The 15,998-nt window shown below is 30.4% G+C and overlaps 1 protein-coding gene across 11 annotated transcripts in view; it reads left to right on the top strand.

The window, feature by feature from the left end:
- The window catches only part of LOC129231789 (cAMP-dependent protein kinase catalytic subunit 1), a 401,869-nt gene extending 386,411 nt beyond the window's left edge, over nt 1–15,458 (top strand). For 7 of the 11 annotated variants that reach the window (XM_054866165.1, XM_054866160.1, XM_054866161.1 and 4 more), the window contains 4 exons: nt 4,149–4,271; nt 4,361–4,525; nt 5,324–5,485; nt 13,766–13,873. In XM_054866165.1, the coding sequence (XP_054722140.1) occupies nt 4,149–4,271; nt 4,361–4,525; nt 5,324–5,455 (420 nt within the window). In that variant the 3' untranslated portion in view covers nt 5,456–5,485; nt 13,766–13,873. Of the gene's footprint in view, nt 1–4,148; nt 4,272–4,360; nt 4,526–5,323; nt 5,486–13,765 lie in introns of all 11 variants that reach the window. The other 4 variants (XM_054866158.1, XM_054866159.1, XM_054866163.1 and 1 more) reach the window with 1 other exon arrangement.
- The last annotated feature ends 540 nt before the right edge of the window (nt 15,459–15,998 follow it).

The raw sequence follows: 15,998 nt of genomic DNA, 5'->3' as shown, positions 1-15,998 counted from the left end.
GGATAAGTACCTAAGAATGTATAGACACCCGAAATATCCAATTTGACATTCCTCGAGTTCATTACAATGACTTTTCTTGCGACGTTTGTACGTATGTATGTGCGGATGTGCATATGTGCGTATGTATGTCGTGTAACTTAAGAACAGTATGTCCTAGAAAGTTGAAATTTGGTACGTAGACTCCTAGTGGGGTCTAGTTGTGCACCTCCCTTTTCGGTTGCTTTCGAATGTTCCAAAGGGGGTGTTTTACTCCATTTTGGGGGGAAAACAATGTTAATTTCAATGCAAACTCAAGTGGTGTTATAATTTATGCAAGCACTCTGCAACATATCACCAAGCTTTTGGTCGCCAACTTGGTGACAAATTTGGCGATTTTTGTCAAGTTTTTTTTTATCTTTTCAAAATCTGGTTTCCATTTGGCCATTGTTGGTGATATTTAGAGAGTTAACTATTAAATCACATTAAAATTGCCAATAATGGGGAAATAACTTTAAATTGGTGTAAAAGGAAGTCATGTGTTGCACACATCAACTCGTTTTTTTTTACTTTACTCAAAAGTTCTGAAAATCATGTTGGATATTATTAATAATATTTTAATTACTCTGTTTCATACAGCTGATGATCGCGATATTTTTGCCTCTGTGTTCAAGTACCCGTCTTTTCTGTTGGGATTTTTACAGACCGATGTATTTTTCTCTTACCGGGCCCTTCCTTTGTATTACATTTTTTAGTAATAATTTGAAAGTTTGAAACTTTAACTAACTTCAAAACTCTTAATATTATTGAGTCTTTTCTATTCTTATTACAGTTTGTTATATTAGCGCTATGATTACACATGCGTGAATATGGGAAATCAAAGTTCTTTACACTTATTGCTTGAATTTAGTTTTAAAAATGTTTTATTAGTTAAATTCCAATAATAGTTTCATGCAATTTTTGAAATGATTATAAAATTAGAAGCAAACCTTAAATCTTTTTTTTTTTAATGATTTTTAAACAACATATTGCATTGCTCTTCAAAATCCCAAAATGCTCCACCAAACCACTGTAGATGATTCTTAAATCATAGATCTTCTATCCTGCATTGAGCTTAAATTTTTCATTTTTACTCTTAATATTCATTTTCCCTGTTGTCCATTTTTTTTTTCATTTTATTTTATTTTTTTAATATTTTTTGTATTTGTCCATTTGTTTTTGGGATCTTGAGGAACTACATATAAAGTTTGATGATACATAAACGGATAAACTATGAAAATATTATGGTTTACGAAGAATACGAAAAAAATCACCATATAGTTGGAGAAAATAGGGTGTTTTATTTTGATTTCCATTTTGGAGTGGGAACCCTAGTCATTAAATATTTCATTTTCTTGTGTCACCTTAGAACAGAGAAATTCCTTATAAAATGGTATTAAACAATTAAAAATTAACCACGTAAGATGTTGAACTAAAACATAGTTCTAAGCAAACGTAAAGCATTGAGGCTACTCATAATCAATGGCTTAAGCAAAATATTGAATAGAAGTAATTTTATTTTTAAAAATTAATGAATTTTCTTGCAGCTATAGTATTTTTGCTGTTACTGCACTTCCCTAGGTGGCACATGCATGCCTTTGGCAATGCAAGTAGACATTTGCTATTAAGCACAGTGATTTTTTTTATTAGTTATTTTTAAAAAAACAGTAAAAGTATGATTTTTTTTTCTTCCCATCGATAGTGCTGTTTTTTTTTTTTTAATGATGCTTTACATACCTTATTACCCCGCATTATCTGGCATGCCGCAAAATTCGGGGATCGCCAGATTTTCAATAATACAAGCCTGGCCTTTCCCGTCATACCGGAAAAAACAAGGTTAGGAAAAAATAATACTATAAAAATATATATTTTTTATACATATCTGATTAGTATTAATGAAGTTTAATTTTGTAAAAATATTAAGTAACAATGTCACTTGTTATTTTAACAAAAAAAATATCATTAAATAACAAATAACTTTATAAAAATTAAATTAAAACTAAGCAAACATTCCAGTGTTAAATTACCACTCCTAAGCCAGTGCTAAAGAATTTACCATAGTTGTTCAATAAATAAAAATTAAACTCACCTCTCTAAAAGGAACCTAAAATAATTTATTTAAAAAAATTATAAACAAATTGTAGTAACAATAATTGCTTCTGAATTGATTACTTTATTGGCATATAATTATATCCGTTAATCATGACATACCATACATAACAAGCGCATATTGTATGCAATACACAATTGGAACTGAATGTGAAAATTTTCTTTTGTTTTGTTGCAAAATAAACTTCAAATTATCCGGCGGAAAATTCGAATTTCCCGGCGTGCTGGTCAGCCTTGCTTTTTTCCGGCATGCTGGGTAATGCAGTGTAATACGGTATGAAGTTTGAAGTACTAAGGAAATAATCGTTTACCCACAGTAAAAAAAATTACCTATGAGAATTAAGATACATATTTATATATATATATATGAAAGAAGAGTACTGTCATAGCAAGATAATGTTATTGCACAAGCAGTGCACCGATACATTTGCTGCTATGCAGATACATTGCCCAAAAGTTTTTAATTAATATCAATATTAAACATTGGTTATCTTTACATCTGTAGATAAATTAATGAAAAAGTTCCCCTCTTGCTTTCATAGATATGATTGAAAGCTAAATAAGCATTGTGTGTATTATTAAAAATTTTACCCACCCACTGTATAACTTTACTGTAGATACTTATCTGCAGATAGTTTCAAGTTGTGTGCAGTTACTTTATATTTTTTTCTTGCTATGGGTACTGTAGAATAGTCAGGCAATATTGTGTACCAAGATTTTGGCTTTGTTCATGTGATAGAATATAATGAAGTAGTCAAAAAGTACTCCCGGAAAACAGTTCAGGGAGAATTGACTGCTTGTTCTTGTACCACTCACTATAGCTAACAAATAATGTTTTGTGATTTGAATTTCTGCAAGCAAGTTTTCAAATATTCTAACCTACTATTGTACTTTGACTTAAATATCAACATTAATCATGATATACACTGAAAGAATTGAAGTTTGTTACACTATGATTGTTGTTTAGCTCATAAAATTTAATTTATCAGTTTAAATATTATTTTTGAAACTAGTGTGTCAGGTATTTCTGAATCTCCTAAAAGCACCCTCTAGCCCTGTTCTTTCAAAAATCCTTGATACATCTTAGGCAACATTTTTTTTCCCACTCAAACACCACCACCATCTCTAAGAAAACAGAAGTTAGAGACAGAAAAGTGGGATCATCTTCTAAAGCAACCTACTCACTGTAAAAAAGAAAGAAAAATGTGACAGTGAATTATAGATAGATATGCAGAGTGTGCCAACAGTATTGAGTGCATTTTATGCTTGAAAAAAACAAACAAAATAAGGATATCTTACTGCTGTTTCTGGGATTAGATGTCTTACTGTTGCTATGAGGTGACAATATGCGTTCCCCAATTTTTTCTTGGGATGCTGCAATTGTTCCATAATTTTCCTGGAAAAAAAAACAAACACTACACACTACCCTCAGTCAAATTCTGTTTGGCAGCAACTGACACTTAAGACAAATGGGAAAAATGTTTTGCATGCACATAATGTTCAAGGTTAGCTGATGCAAGTGCATTTGATTCATATCCATCAGGTTTTCATTTGAAAAAAAATTGAATACTTATCTGTCAGACCTCTGATAATATTCATTTAAGCATTTCCATATAGTGCTAGGTTTCCTTTTCCCACAGTTAAATGCTAGAGCCCTCTTTGATAAGTTTTCTTAACTCTACTGTCTATAGCCCTAGTAATTGAATGACTCCAAGCTCATAAACAACCTTGCATTTCTGTGTACCTATCTCATACAACTTCACCACAGCTATTTATGAACATTTGCTTGTAATGTTTTGCTGAATGAGGGTTGAGAAAAATGTTCATTAATTAAAATCAATATCGTTAATACTGGATGTGATTTATTGGAAATGGTCTTTTGTCTTGTTCAAATTAAAACATTAAATGTTTTAGATACTGCGTGTGTATTTTATTTAGAACTATTGTTAATGCTAACTGTTCTAATATTTGTCAATTCATAATGTTTCTTGTTGGAAAATTAAAGATGCATCTTTTTACTACAGGGTTATAATAAGGCTGTTGACTGGTGGGCATTAGGTGTGCTGGTATATGAAATGGCTGCAGGTTATCCTCCATTTTTTGCAGATCAACCTATCCAAATTTATGAAAAAATTGTTTCTGGAAAGGTAAACAAAAGCATTAATTGCTGGTGTTTCATGCTTAAACTTGAGCTTTTAAGTTTTTTTAAATGTTTTCTGCAAATTCATTTTTATAGGTTCGTTTCCCATCTCATTTTACGTCAGATCTGAAGGATCTGCTAAAAAATCTGTTGCAAGTTGATCTGACCAAGCGTTATGGCAACCTAAAAAATGGAGTAAATGACATTAAAAACCATAAATGGTTTGCTACTACAGATTGGATAACAATATTCCAAAAGAAGGTAAGTTTTTTGTATTTTAAGACAAACATGACCTAATCGGCTTGATTCAAGGTGTTTTTCATTATTGAAATAACTCAAGATGAGGATATCATTATTGCTTTCCTACTAAAGTTTCTCAGTGCTTAAAATTATTTTTTTAATTTTAATATTTGTAACTGAAGTAACATGGTATTCTCTGTTGTATTCTCTGATAGGCATTGCTTTTATTTGCTTCCAATGGGACTGCAGGGAGGGAGGCGCTCACCTTAGTAGATCTAGTGTAATCCCCCCTAATATGGCATAGAGATTTTTGACCCCCAGTTTCCTACTAGATGGAGGTACCTGGACTCTCACAAAGCAGAGTTGCATTAGGTGTTTAAGATAGCCAAGAATGAAGTAGGAAACAGGCACTCGAGAGCTTTAGCTTGCCACTTACAAGCTGGAGCGCTAACAATTTTCTTCGTCACAAAACTCTACTAACCAAGGGTTCAAAACCCGTGACCAAAGGTGTATGAGAACAATGCTTACCATTGTGCCACTTAGCCAACTTATGAGCTTTTAATATCTCTTTTGTTTACATTCTGCATGCTCCTGTGGTTTTTTAGTTGTAGTGATGCACTATCATTTTTAAATACTTTTTATTACTCAAATTACTAATTATCTTTTTTTTTTTCACAAAAAATATTGCATGACTATCTTTTCATATTGCACCTTTGCTTTTCTTCTTTTTATCTGTAGATTCTTTTTCATGGTGTTATGTTCTTTGATTTATAATATATTTTACTTGCATGCCTTTCTTTTCTATGCATGTTTATGTAGATGAAAGCACCTCTAATACCAAAACTAACATCAAAAGGAGATACTCGCCAATTTGATAACTATGCTGAAGATAAAAACACTTTCAGGAAAACTCTTACTGATCACTTTGCATATGAATTTCAAGCCTTCTAGTACAGAATAAGAATCAGCTAAGACTTGGAGGTTAAGAAATTCCTCTTTTATTTTTTAATTGCATTTTATCTAAGTTCTCTGACCTTTACTGCTTGTTTTTAAATTATAATGTTTTTTATTTATTTTTTTTTTTTTTTCCATTTGTTGAATTTAATGCAAAAGCTAAATTTTGGTTTTTTATTTTATTTTTACTTAGTTTCAGTAGACACTTGTTTTACGCAGAGGTTACGTTCCACAGAAATGCCGCTTAATTCAAGACTTAATAGTAGTATTAAAATAGGGATTTGGTTCCATAGATTAAAAAAAAAATACTCCATTCTAGTGATGACTAATTTTATAATAAGTTTAATGTGTACTTATATTGATACATATGCACAACATGCATAGAAAACACAAAAATTTATTTAGTGTTTATAAAAAGGAGCTCGTTTTGAGTCTTTTGGGCAGTCATTAAGAATTTTTCTCTGTAGTTCTTTGCAGCACATTAATGCATTCATGTCACTCGCATCACTTCTTATGGCAAGATCTTCTTTCACTAACAAATCAGAAAGATCATTTGCCGTTGTCAAGGAATGACTCAAAGTTTTCAATGTGAACGTTTTTGGTTGTGTGTCGTTGATGTCGGTTTTGCCCTCCTTTGTCACTCCTAAATGCTTTTCTCCCAGTAAGTTCTGAAGTGTGCGAGTTTAATAACTTTACTTCTGGAAAGAGCTCTAGAACCAATCACATAAAATGTTTCCAGTGGCCCAAGCTCAATTATTAAGATGCCAAAATGCAGTTTATTACGTGTAATCTGCAATCTCAGGAGTTTGGATTTTGAAAGGGGAAAATTTTATCTGGTTTTCAATGCCGCATCCACATAAAATCAAAACTCATCCGCGTAAAATAAAATAAAGCTGTCAAATCTTAAACCGTGTGTAATTAAAACTGCGTAAAATGAACACACGTAAAACGAGGGTCTACTGTTTTTAATTTGTACAGGGTGTCTACAAGATCACAAAAGTTGTTTAACCCAGGACAACTCGCACAGGGTCCTGAGTTACCCCAGTCACTTAAAACCTTTTATTTCCAAAAGTGCAGTTCAACTGATAATGACCCCTATCTTCCGTAGCTAAATTTCCAAGTGTTTTCTTTCAAGAGTACCTGCCAGTAACTGATGTTTTTCTTTTGTTGAGAAACCAAATTCAATTTTTGGAAGGCCATCTGCAACTGGAGGCCAAATCCAAAAATCAAAACCGTTTGTATTAAATGTGAACAATGTACTTGCAAGGTTCACTCCAAGTATGTCTGTGATAAATGCATGTGAAATTTAATTTAGGTATCTATTAGGTGGTTTTTTTTATTTCATTCTTTTTTTTTTTTTTGAAATGTAGTTAGTTGACTTTGAAACTTGTTGTAGAAATCAATTAAAAAACCTTTAAATTGCTATTTATGCATAAAAATACTAATTTTACAAATTGACATTAAACATAAGTTAAAATTTGCACTAGGCAAATATGTGGTCATACAGGTATCCCACAGGACATTTTGTGTGTTGTTCAGCATGCGAGTTCTGCCTGGTAACAAGGAAAAAAAATAGCCATGAAAACAAAATACTACAAAAATTATGAAAATTTAACATGCTTCAGAAGTTTGAAAAAGATAATGAATAAAAGTTTCAAAAATTGATAAAGAATGACTTGAAATATAAAATTTAGCAAAAAAAAAATCTTTATTTTCCGTTTATCTAATCTCCATGAATGCTTTCCGTGTATTTCAAATAAATTTCTTATATTAATGAGCTAAAACTTTACTTCTTAAGCCAGAAGTGTACTTTTTATGCAAGGAAATTAGATGCTCTCTTTCTCAGTCTTTAAAATTCTTCATTGCACTTAAAATGAAAATCAATAGCATTTTTCCCCCTCAATCTACCTGATGTCTTTAACATATTTTGCTCACTTTTAAATTTGATTTTTCGGCATTGTTTTAGCTTGAAAAGTGTAAATTTAATTCTATAGGTGAAGCCAACACTCAGGGTAATAAAGGTTGTGTGTTGATTTGCCAGTAATCCAGAAAATGTTTTAAACAAGTTTTAAGCATTAAAACATAATTTTATTAAATGTGCCCATTATATTAACAAAAATTAGTAATTTTTTCATGTATAATAAATTTCAAAGCATGAGATGAAAAGGCCAACATCACTATCTGGACAGTAGTACAATGTGTCCTTCCTACATCTCTTAGAATTAGAATGTGATTCAATTTCCAACTCTTGACTCCACAATTTACACAATATTGAAAAATATTATATCGCAGAACATAAGCAACAGGTTTTCACAATGAGCATAATGAGCAGCTAAGCTAAGAGTACAAAACATATCACAAATACAGTCGATTCTCAGTTATCTGCGGAATACTGTAGCACAATAACCACAGATAAGTAAATTCCGTGGATAATCTGCAAAATAGGTAAACGACACTAGCGTATGCTTTAACTTAAAAACCAACAACACTCCCATTCATTTAAGCTATAGCTAAAAGCAGTGTATGTTAAAAATGTATGTTTAAGCTAAAAATGAATTGCTCAGCACTGCAAAGGAATATACACATATACAAACAAATCAAGCAAACAGATTAATCTAGATTGCACCAAAAACGAATTGAGGACAGAAGGGTAGTTCTTGGGAACAAAACTGGTCTGGCCACTCATTTACACATGTAAGTAGCATAGCTGTAAAGCAGTAGATCCATACATCCGGTTTAAACTTGCAGTGTAGATCTAAAAATCAGGTTTCCGTGACTTGGAAGGTTTAATGTCATTGGATGGGAAAGGGAAGAAAGAAACAGGAACGTCTAACGATAGAATTTTAACTTGTTTAGTTAAAATGGGTGTGTTTATATACATTCAGTTGATCATTACCTATTTTTAGTGCAAGATCGCGGACAATGGGGTGTTAACAAATTTTTGGTTAGTGCTAACATCTAGTTTTTAATGAACTATTGCCAATTACAATAAAAATGGTCTAGTACAGCCATTTTGGATGTAAAATAAGAAATAAAACAAATTCTGAGAGGTGGATATATTTGCCTTTTTGGTGTACCGTTGAACACTCTAGCCTGGAAATATCACAAGCAAGAATAGGAGACAAAAGCCTCACCCAGTGAGTTTGACGGGAGCAAGAAATACAGAGTTAAAAAATATATATATCTGAGAACAACTAAATTTATAATGTCTTAAGTTTTATTAAATTTGAAAAATTTCGTTTTGGATTTTATTATTTATTGATAAAAATCGTAAATATTAGTTTTTTGAGTAATGATACTTTTATTTTTGACCCTATTTTATAAATTCATTATATTTTTATTTTATACCATATTGTATTGAAATTCTTAATCACAGAATTTACTAATGTTATGAACTTGTTACATCTCATACACAACAGTAAAAAATTGTCACATCATAAATTGAACTTGGTTTTCTGCTGACTTCAGAAATGAATTATAGTGATTGATTTTGTCAGTTACATTTAGAAGGAAATGCTCTGGTGCTAAATACTTTGAGCACTTGAACAATTTTTTTCTTTGAATTTCTGAAATGATTGATTTTAGACTGAATTGACTTAGATTTATTTGACTTAGCGTATAGTGATTGATTTTTTACTGGTCTGTTTAAAGTCACAAAGAAGTTTATTAAAAGCAAATTTCAGCTGAACCTAAGTAACAAATTTTAAAAGTGCTTCTTATGTTGCATAAAGAACCAAGTAATCATATTAACTCTGTAAGGAAAAAGTTGAGCCCTGTTTTTTGTCAGAAAATTGTTTTAGAGTCATAGAAGCTTGAAAATAGTTTGAAAATATGTCACAGACATTGCTGTGATTAATAAATTCTATGTTTAAAATTATTAAGAATCTCTAAATACAATGGAACTCTCAGTTAAGAAAATTAATTTCATTAAAATATCTTAAATCTCTTGAGTTGTGTGTGTGAAGAATGAAGTTTTATGTCCTTTTTATAGCTTATCACATATTGATTGCTCTAAATCTGAAGTTATTTGAAAGTTTCATTCATTTTTTTTCCCCCAATTCCGTTGGTTTGGTATAAAAAAATTCGAGAAAATGTACAATATTTTTTCCAAATGTCAAATAAAAATGAGTTATTAAACAATTGAAATAATGACTAACGTTTTCTGAAACCATTGATCATCACTTTTCTAATGTACATTATTATATTTTTTAATGAGGTTTATCTGGAAGAGTGCATTCAATTTATTTTGCAAACTATTAGTAAAAGAAATCTGGTACAATTGGCCAAATTCCCCCCTCTGTCTTTTTTATAACTGGCTTACTGTAGCTCTTAAAAGATGGTACATATGCCATCCTAATTATTTGTTGTATGAGCTATATTTTATTATTATATATATTTTTTTCCATAGATTTTTAAGGGAAAAAATCCACTTTTTATGAGAAACCTCTACAATATTTAATTAAAAATGCATGGTAGCAATCCCTTTTTTTAAACAATCAAAAAAGCGTGAGTTCAAACTGAACTATTTTAATTTTATGCAGTATTTTGAAAATTAATCCTTATTTTGGTATAAATTTTCCTGTCAGGTACACAAAAACAGAAATATATCGGAAAATACACTTTAGGTGCTCTGTAGACATCCTGTTAAGTGATTACTTTGCTATTTAGAAATGTTTGCTTTTTATTTATGCCATATTTATAGAAATGTAAAATGAACGCTTCACTAATATTCATGAAACATATTGTTATTCTCTGTATTTTCTATAGTTTGTATATTTACTCTTGGGATCGCACAATTTTAAAAGTCTTTAAAACAATAAGTTCATTTTCAATTGCTTGAAAACCTTGATTTTTTTTTAAATGTAGCTATAGTCTTTGAAGTAATTAAAACTTCCAACTAGCCTCTTTAGTTTGCTATCCAAAACAAAGATTGTTGTCTTATTTTCAGTTTCACAAATTTTATTCAATACATTGATGAAAGATACTAAGTTTTCGATCTAATTTTATCCAAATTTTTGAAAATCTAAAACTCTTGCTACCTTGAGTTTTTCTCATTACTTATCAATATTTTATTTATTGTTATCATTGCTGTTATTTTTTTATTTATTTTATGTAAAAGGTATTTATATTCAGAAATGAATTATAATTCTTTTGAATCATATGTTTTTGCTGCTTCCTCCCCATTTTAACCATTGATGTATGTCTGAATCATTTTTGTTTTAAAGTTTAATTATTTTCTTACATTCCTGACAAATTGCTTGAGTTTCATTTTTCAGGATTATAATTAGTTGCTGTTGTTGTTAATTTTTGCTGCCTTGATCTTTCCCTTTTGTTATCACATTATGGATTATTGCCTGTATGACTGATCAGAAACTGATTTACAGTATTAACCAATTATTGCACAACCTTCAAAGTTTCCAGCTCTCCTGACTTGCTTATTAGCAAGTTACCATCAACTTAAATCAGCTTTTATTACATATCAATCCATTTGAGGATCTATTTATTTTGGAAGAGCCAAAAATAATTTTTAACTATATAATGTATCTAAACTTTTAAATGATTTATAAAATGTACTATTCTAGATAGCTTTTATTCCTTTTTAAAGGGGAAATGAAATATGCCATGTGTTGGTAGACTTTGAAATAAAACAAAGCTTTGCAGTCATTCAGTTCATGTTTTATGCCCAATCAATCCCTTATTGCCCATTGCCATGCTATGTTGCTTTTATCCTATTTTTGCTTTTATGCATGTCTATTTCAATTCAATTGATATTTGCTTTGATATTTTCTTCTATAGTCAGCAAAAATTCAACAAAACTAATTTTTGCTTAGTTTTCTTGTCCAGTTAAATCTCCATATTATTAATATCTTAATAGTTATAATGCAATAAATAGATATTTGTAGTGCTGCTTAAATTAGATGAGCGAATTTAGTGTAAAATTTGTATCAATCCAGCAATACTTTTTTCTCTCGTGTTTGAATACATCTTCAGCATAAGCTTTTTTCAAGGTTAATCCTCAATTGTTTGGCTCTAACCTTGAAAAAAGTAGAGTAGAAATCATCATTCAAATTCATGTTCCATTTCCTGTAATTCACATGTCAAGTTATAAATATTCAGTTTAATCTCGAAATTAATTAAAATCAATAAGGCAGTAATATATTATTTTGACTTCATTTTAAAATCCTATAACCATAAAAGAAATAGGAAACATAGAAAGTAAACATTAAAAGTAAAAGGAAATACTATCATAAAGTAACTTAATTGCCATGATTTATCTGAAAGAAGTAAAGATGCAATTAATTCTGGTTAAAATTTCAAGAGTTAGTGTAATGACAAAAATATTTGCCTGCTTTTAACTGTAATGCCTTTTCTTTTCATGACTCAGCTGTTGCAAAATTTTCTTAATTTACTGGACCAAATATTTTCTTATAGTCTGCATTGCTGTAAGCAATGAATAGAACTTAAAACATTAAATCTGATACTTTTTTCATACTTGGGCTTTCTTCCGAAAATAGTACAAATCATGTCCAACACTTTTGAATTTCATTTATTAGTTTTAATAATTTCCACTTTCAGATCTTACTTTTTAATTGATTCCCTATTGAGTTCTGTGTAATAATGGTTAGTGCACAAGCAATTAATGAAGGGGTTTATAAATACTTTGGACTGTTCCATATAACAAAGTGGACAAATAAACCTTTTACAATATCATTCTAATCATTAAGAAAAATTACAATTATAGAACAATCATAAAAGGAACTAATGTTTCTCAAAGTTATTCTGTCTGCAATTTCAAGAAAAACTTTTGCTTGACTTTTTTCCTTTAATACAAATGAACAGCGTTGGAATTCAACAGTTTCATTTAACTATTAGCAAAAAAAATTAGATTCACATTGTTTGTCGAATGTAGAATTCAAATTAGCTAACAAAGCATAGAAGTATAGGTAGGTGAATGTGTTGCAAAGTGAAGTGGTGAAATATTTCCTCTGCTTTTTGCACCTTATCTAGTAATATTTTAACTATGAAAATAACACATGTAGTCCATTCCAGTCAAGAAAAAAATTACCTCTGGAAATCAAAGAATGTGATAATACAGACAATTTTCAAACATCACAACTCATATTGTAATACAGTGAACCCCGATTATCCGCAGGTCTTTTCACAATTTTTTTTTTAAATTTATGATTATGATATTGTTAGTTTTTAGATTTTACCTATATTTTTTTATATTTAATGTTAGTAGATTCAATGTAGATAGCGTAGGTTTTAAGTTATAATTTAAATGTATGTGAGAGTGTTATTAATATTTTTATTGTATACAGTAAATACTGTTCTTAATCTATTATTCGGATTATCTGCGGTTACCGTGCTGCCCTATTCCGCGAGTAATTGGGAGTTTACTGTATTTTGTTGTAAGTCAAAAATTATTTATGTTATTATTAAATGATAAAGTTCTTTGTTATTAACATTTAAAATAATTATTGGCACCTACTAGTATTCAGTGCGGTATTTATTATTTTTTTATATTTAGCTCATTTGTCTTTTAAATGCTTTGTACAGTTAAATGCATGTGGGGCAAAATTGGATGGGGTAAAGGGAAATAGATCATTTCATTTACTTGTTCAATCTTTCATTAATTAATTATATCATTTGCATTCCTTCATTTAATATAATTCTCTTATTCATTCATTCATTCACTATTCTCTTATTTATTCACTATTTTATTAACTAATTTATTTCTCTTTTTTATTAACTTATTTATTTGTTTATTGTTTTATTTCCTTTTCATTTATTCATTCATTCTTTTATATTTTATTTTTCACTTTTTTACCCCATGAAAAAAGAAGTGAAAATGTACCACCTTTTTTAGAAGGTGCAAATTCACTGCCAAGAATAAAAAATGTTTCAATGTGATTTTTTTTTTTTTTTTTTTTTTAATGTTCTTTCTTTATGTATCGTAATTTTCGAAACAAATTTCCAACTTGTTCACTTTGGTTAAAGTAAGTTAAACTAACCTAACTATTGCCTTTTGCCCCCCCCCCCCCCACATTCCCCTACATAAGTCTTCTTTAAAATATTGCCATAACAGAGTAGATAGTGCAAAACATGGAAAATGCTGGGATTTTAATGAAAAGCAAATTTTATTGTTTAAAATAGCAAAATCTGTCCAATGCAGCAAATTCTTGCTGTCAAAAAAAAAGTGCTATATAAATGTTTTGAAGGACATAAATACTGTAGATTTTATGTTCAGAAGTTTTGCTTTCTTTTAGTCAAAGATACAATTAAGTTCTTCTCAATTTACATTAGGTTGAAGCTCCTTTCATTCCAAAATGCAAAGGACCTGGTGACACCAGTAATTTTGACGATTATGAAGAAGAGGCACTGCGCATATCATCCACGGAAAAGTGTGCCAAGGAATTTGCTGACTTTTAGTGTTTTGCATCTGTTTTACACTCCCTGTTGTGGAGTCTACATTGTAGCCCTTTTCAGCTGGGCATAAAATAATTAATGAGGGAGAAGAGCATTATGTGTTGCCAATGGTAGCTCTTAAAAATAATGCACAGAAAGAAAAAGAACTATTTATACAAGCAAAAATCCCTAAATTGACCTCTTTCTGCCATTACTGTGTAAGGAGAATTACTAAACATTTGACAATTGTGCTGCTTGCTGATATTTAAAAAGTATAAAGACCAAATGAACATTTTTATCTGATCTAATTTTATTGACATGAGAGATCTTTTATTTAAAGACAAAAAGCGAGAGAGAGAAAACATATGCGTGTGTGTGTGAGTGTCTGTTGTAAAATGCATGTTTTACATAGCACCATTATGTTTGTCTGGTTGGTTGCCTAATTCATTCCGAGTTTTAATTTAAAACTTGGCGTTGTACCTTTGTTTAATTTTATTGTTATTTACTTCAATCACCTGTTACAATGTTAACTTGCTGAAAATACAGAGCTGCATTCGTCTCTGTATATAGTGTACAGCATTACCACAGGATTTGTAGGGTAATAGACTCTTCAAACATGACGTTCCATCCGTGTGCCCAGTTGAGAAGACAGCTGTATATTTGTCTCTTGCTTATTGCAACAGACTTTGTGGGCAAACTGAACATTTTATTTTGTAGCTTTAGAAATTTTGTATTAAAAAGTTTATTGGTGTAAAACTACAATATGAAATCAAGATTATATGGGGGATTGGTGAGTAACAACATAAAACAGCAGTACGATCATTCATTTTTCCACATACTGTTAATGCTGGCACAGAAGATGGTTCTGATATCTTCCTATTGCTAAGAGGCACATTTCTTCATTAGCTGCTGTACATAGTTTTAAGTTTCATGCTTTAGCCAAAGTTTTTAATACCAAATTATGTGTTAAGATGCCTTGTCATTTATTGCCTTGAAATACCCTCAGGTCCTTCTAGCATTTCATTTTTTTTTTTTTTCATAGACATGGCTTTTATCAGCGCTTAGTGTGATAGTGTTAATATATGTGATTCCACTTTCTTTATCAGTTTTCCTATGAGGGGAGGGAAATAAAGCATTAAAGTATTTATGGTGACCATGCCTTATATTCTAATAGATATATTTTAGCATGGACCATCGATTCCATTTAAATTACATAAGCCATGAATTATATATTGATCACTGGAAGTTGATTTCTTCTATTTTGGGAAGAAAGAGTAGCTATAGATATCTTTTTCATTGTGCAACCACAGATCTGTAAAGTATTTAAGGTATACATATTATATGTGCTAAGAAGTATTTTAGTTGATGTGTGAATTTGGGTGGTGGCCAGTGAAAATTGAAACAAACTAGTCGGAAAATAGAAGTCAGTTGCATGAGCTGAAGCTCTCGTCTGTATAACTCATTGCCATGTATATTTGTTAATTCGTGTTTAAAGTTCTTGTATTAAAGATTCTTATGCTAAACATTGTTTTGATATTTCATGTGTTATGCATTGTTTATAAATTAAAATATAATTTATAGAGAAGCAATATTTTTTGTGGAAACAATTTGTGCATTCATGATTGATTAATCACATGTATCAAGAAACATTTCTAATATGTATCACCACAAGATTTGTCCCACAGATGCTTCCAAGCCTGTGACGATAACGGATGCTCCTCTTCATTACATATTATATAACAGCTGTGTACTGGTATATCCCAATTCTTTTTATTTTGACAGCCTGTGAAATCAACTTCTTTTTGAGTAGGTAATGACTCATTATTTGCAATAACTAATTTTTGCAAAAAAAAAAGGGGGGGGGGTTATGACTGCAAAAATAAAATAATGCTTTTACTATGCTTCATAGATATCACAATTAAACCAAACTGGTGAAAATAAAAACATTGCCATAAAAGTTGGCTTATTGGACTAACTTTCAAAGAGCAACAAGAAAACTCCCTATGCTTTGGGGAAAAAGTGGATCGTTACAAGTAAAAATTTTGACCTACTCCTTACCAGGAAGAAAGTTGGTTAATTCAAAGTTGTATTGACAAACTGCAGGTTGCTTTGTAAACTGGTGTTGTCAGAA

The sequence above is a fragment of the Uloborus diversus genome, chromosome 10 (genome assembly GCF_026930045.1).
Source record: "Uloborus diversus isolate 005 chromosome 10, Udiv.v.3.1, whole genome shotgun sequence".
NCBI lineage: Eukaryota > Metazoa > Arthropoda > Arachnida > Araneae > Uloboridae > Uloborus > Uloborus diversus.
The sequence above is the reverse complement of the archived record's forward strand: the minus strand, read 5'-3'. Positions and strand labels throughout refer to the sequence as shown.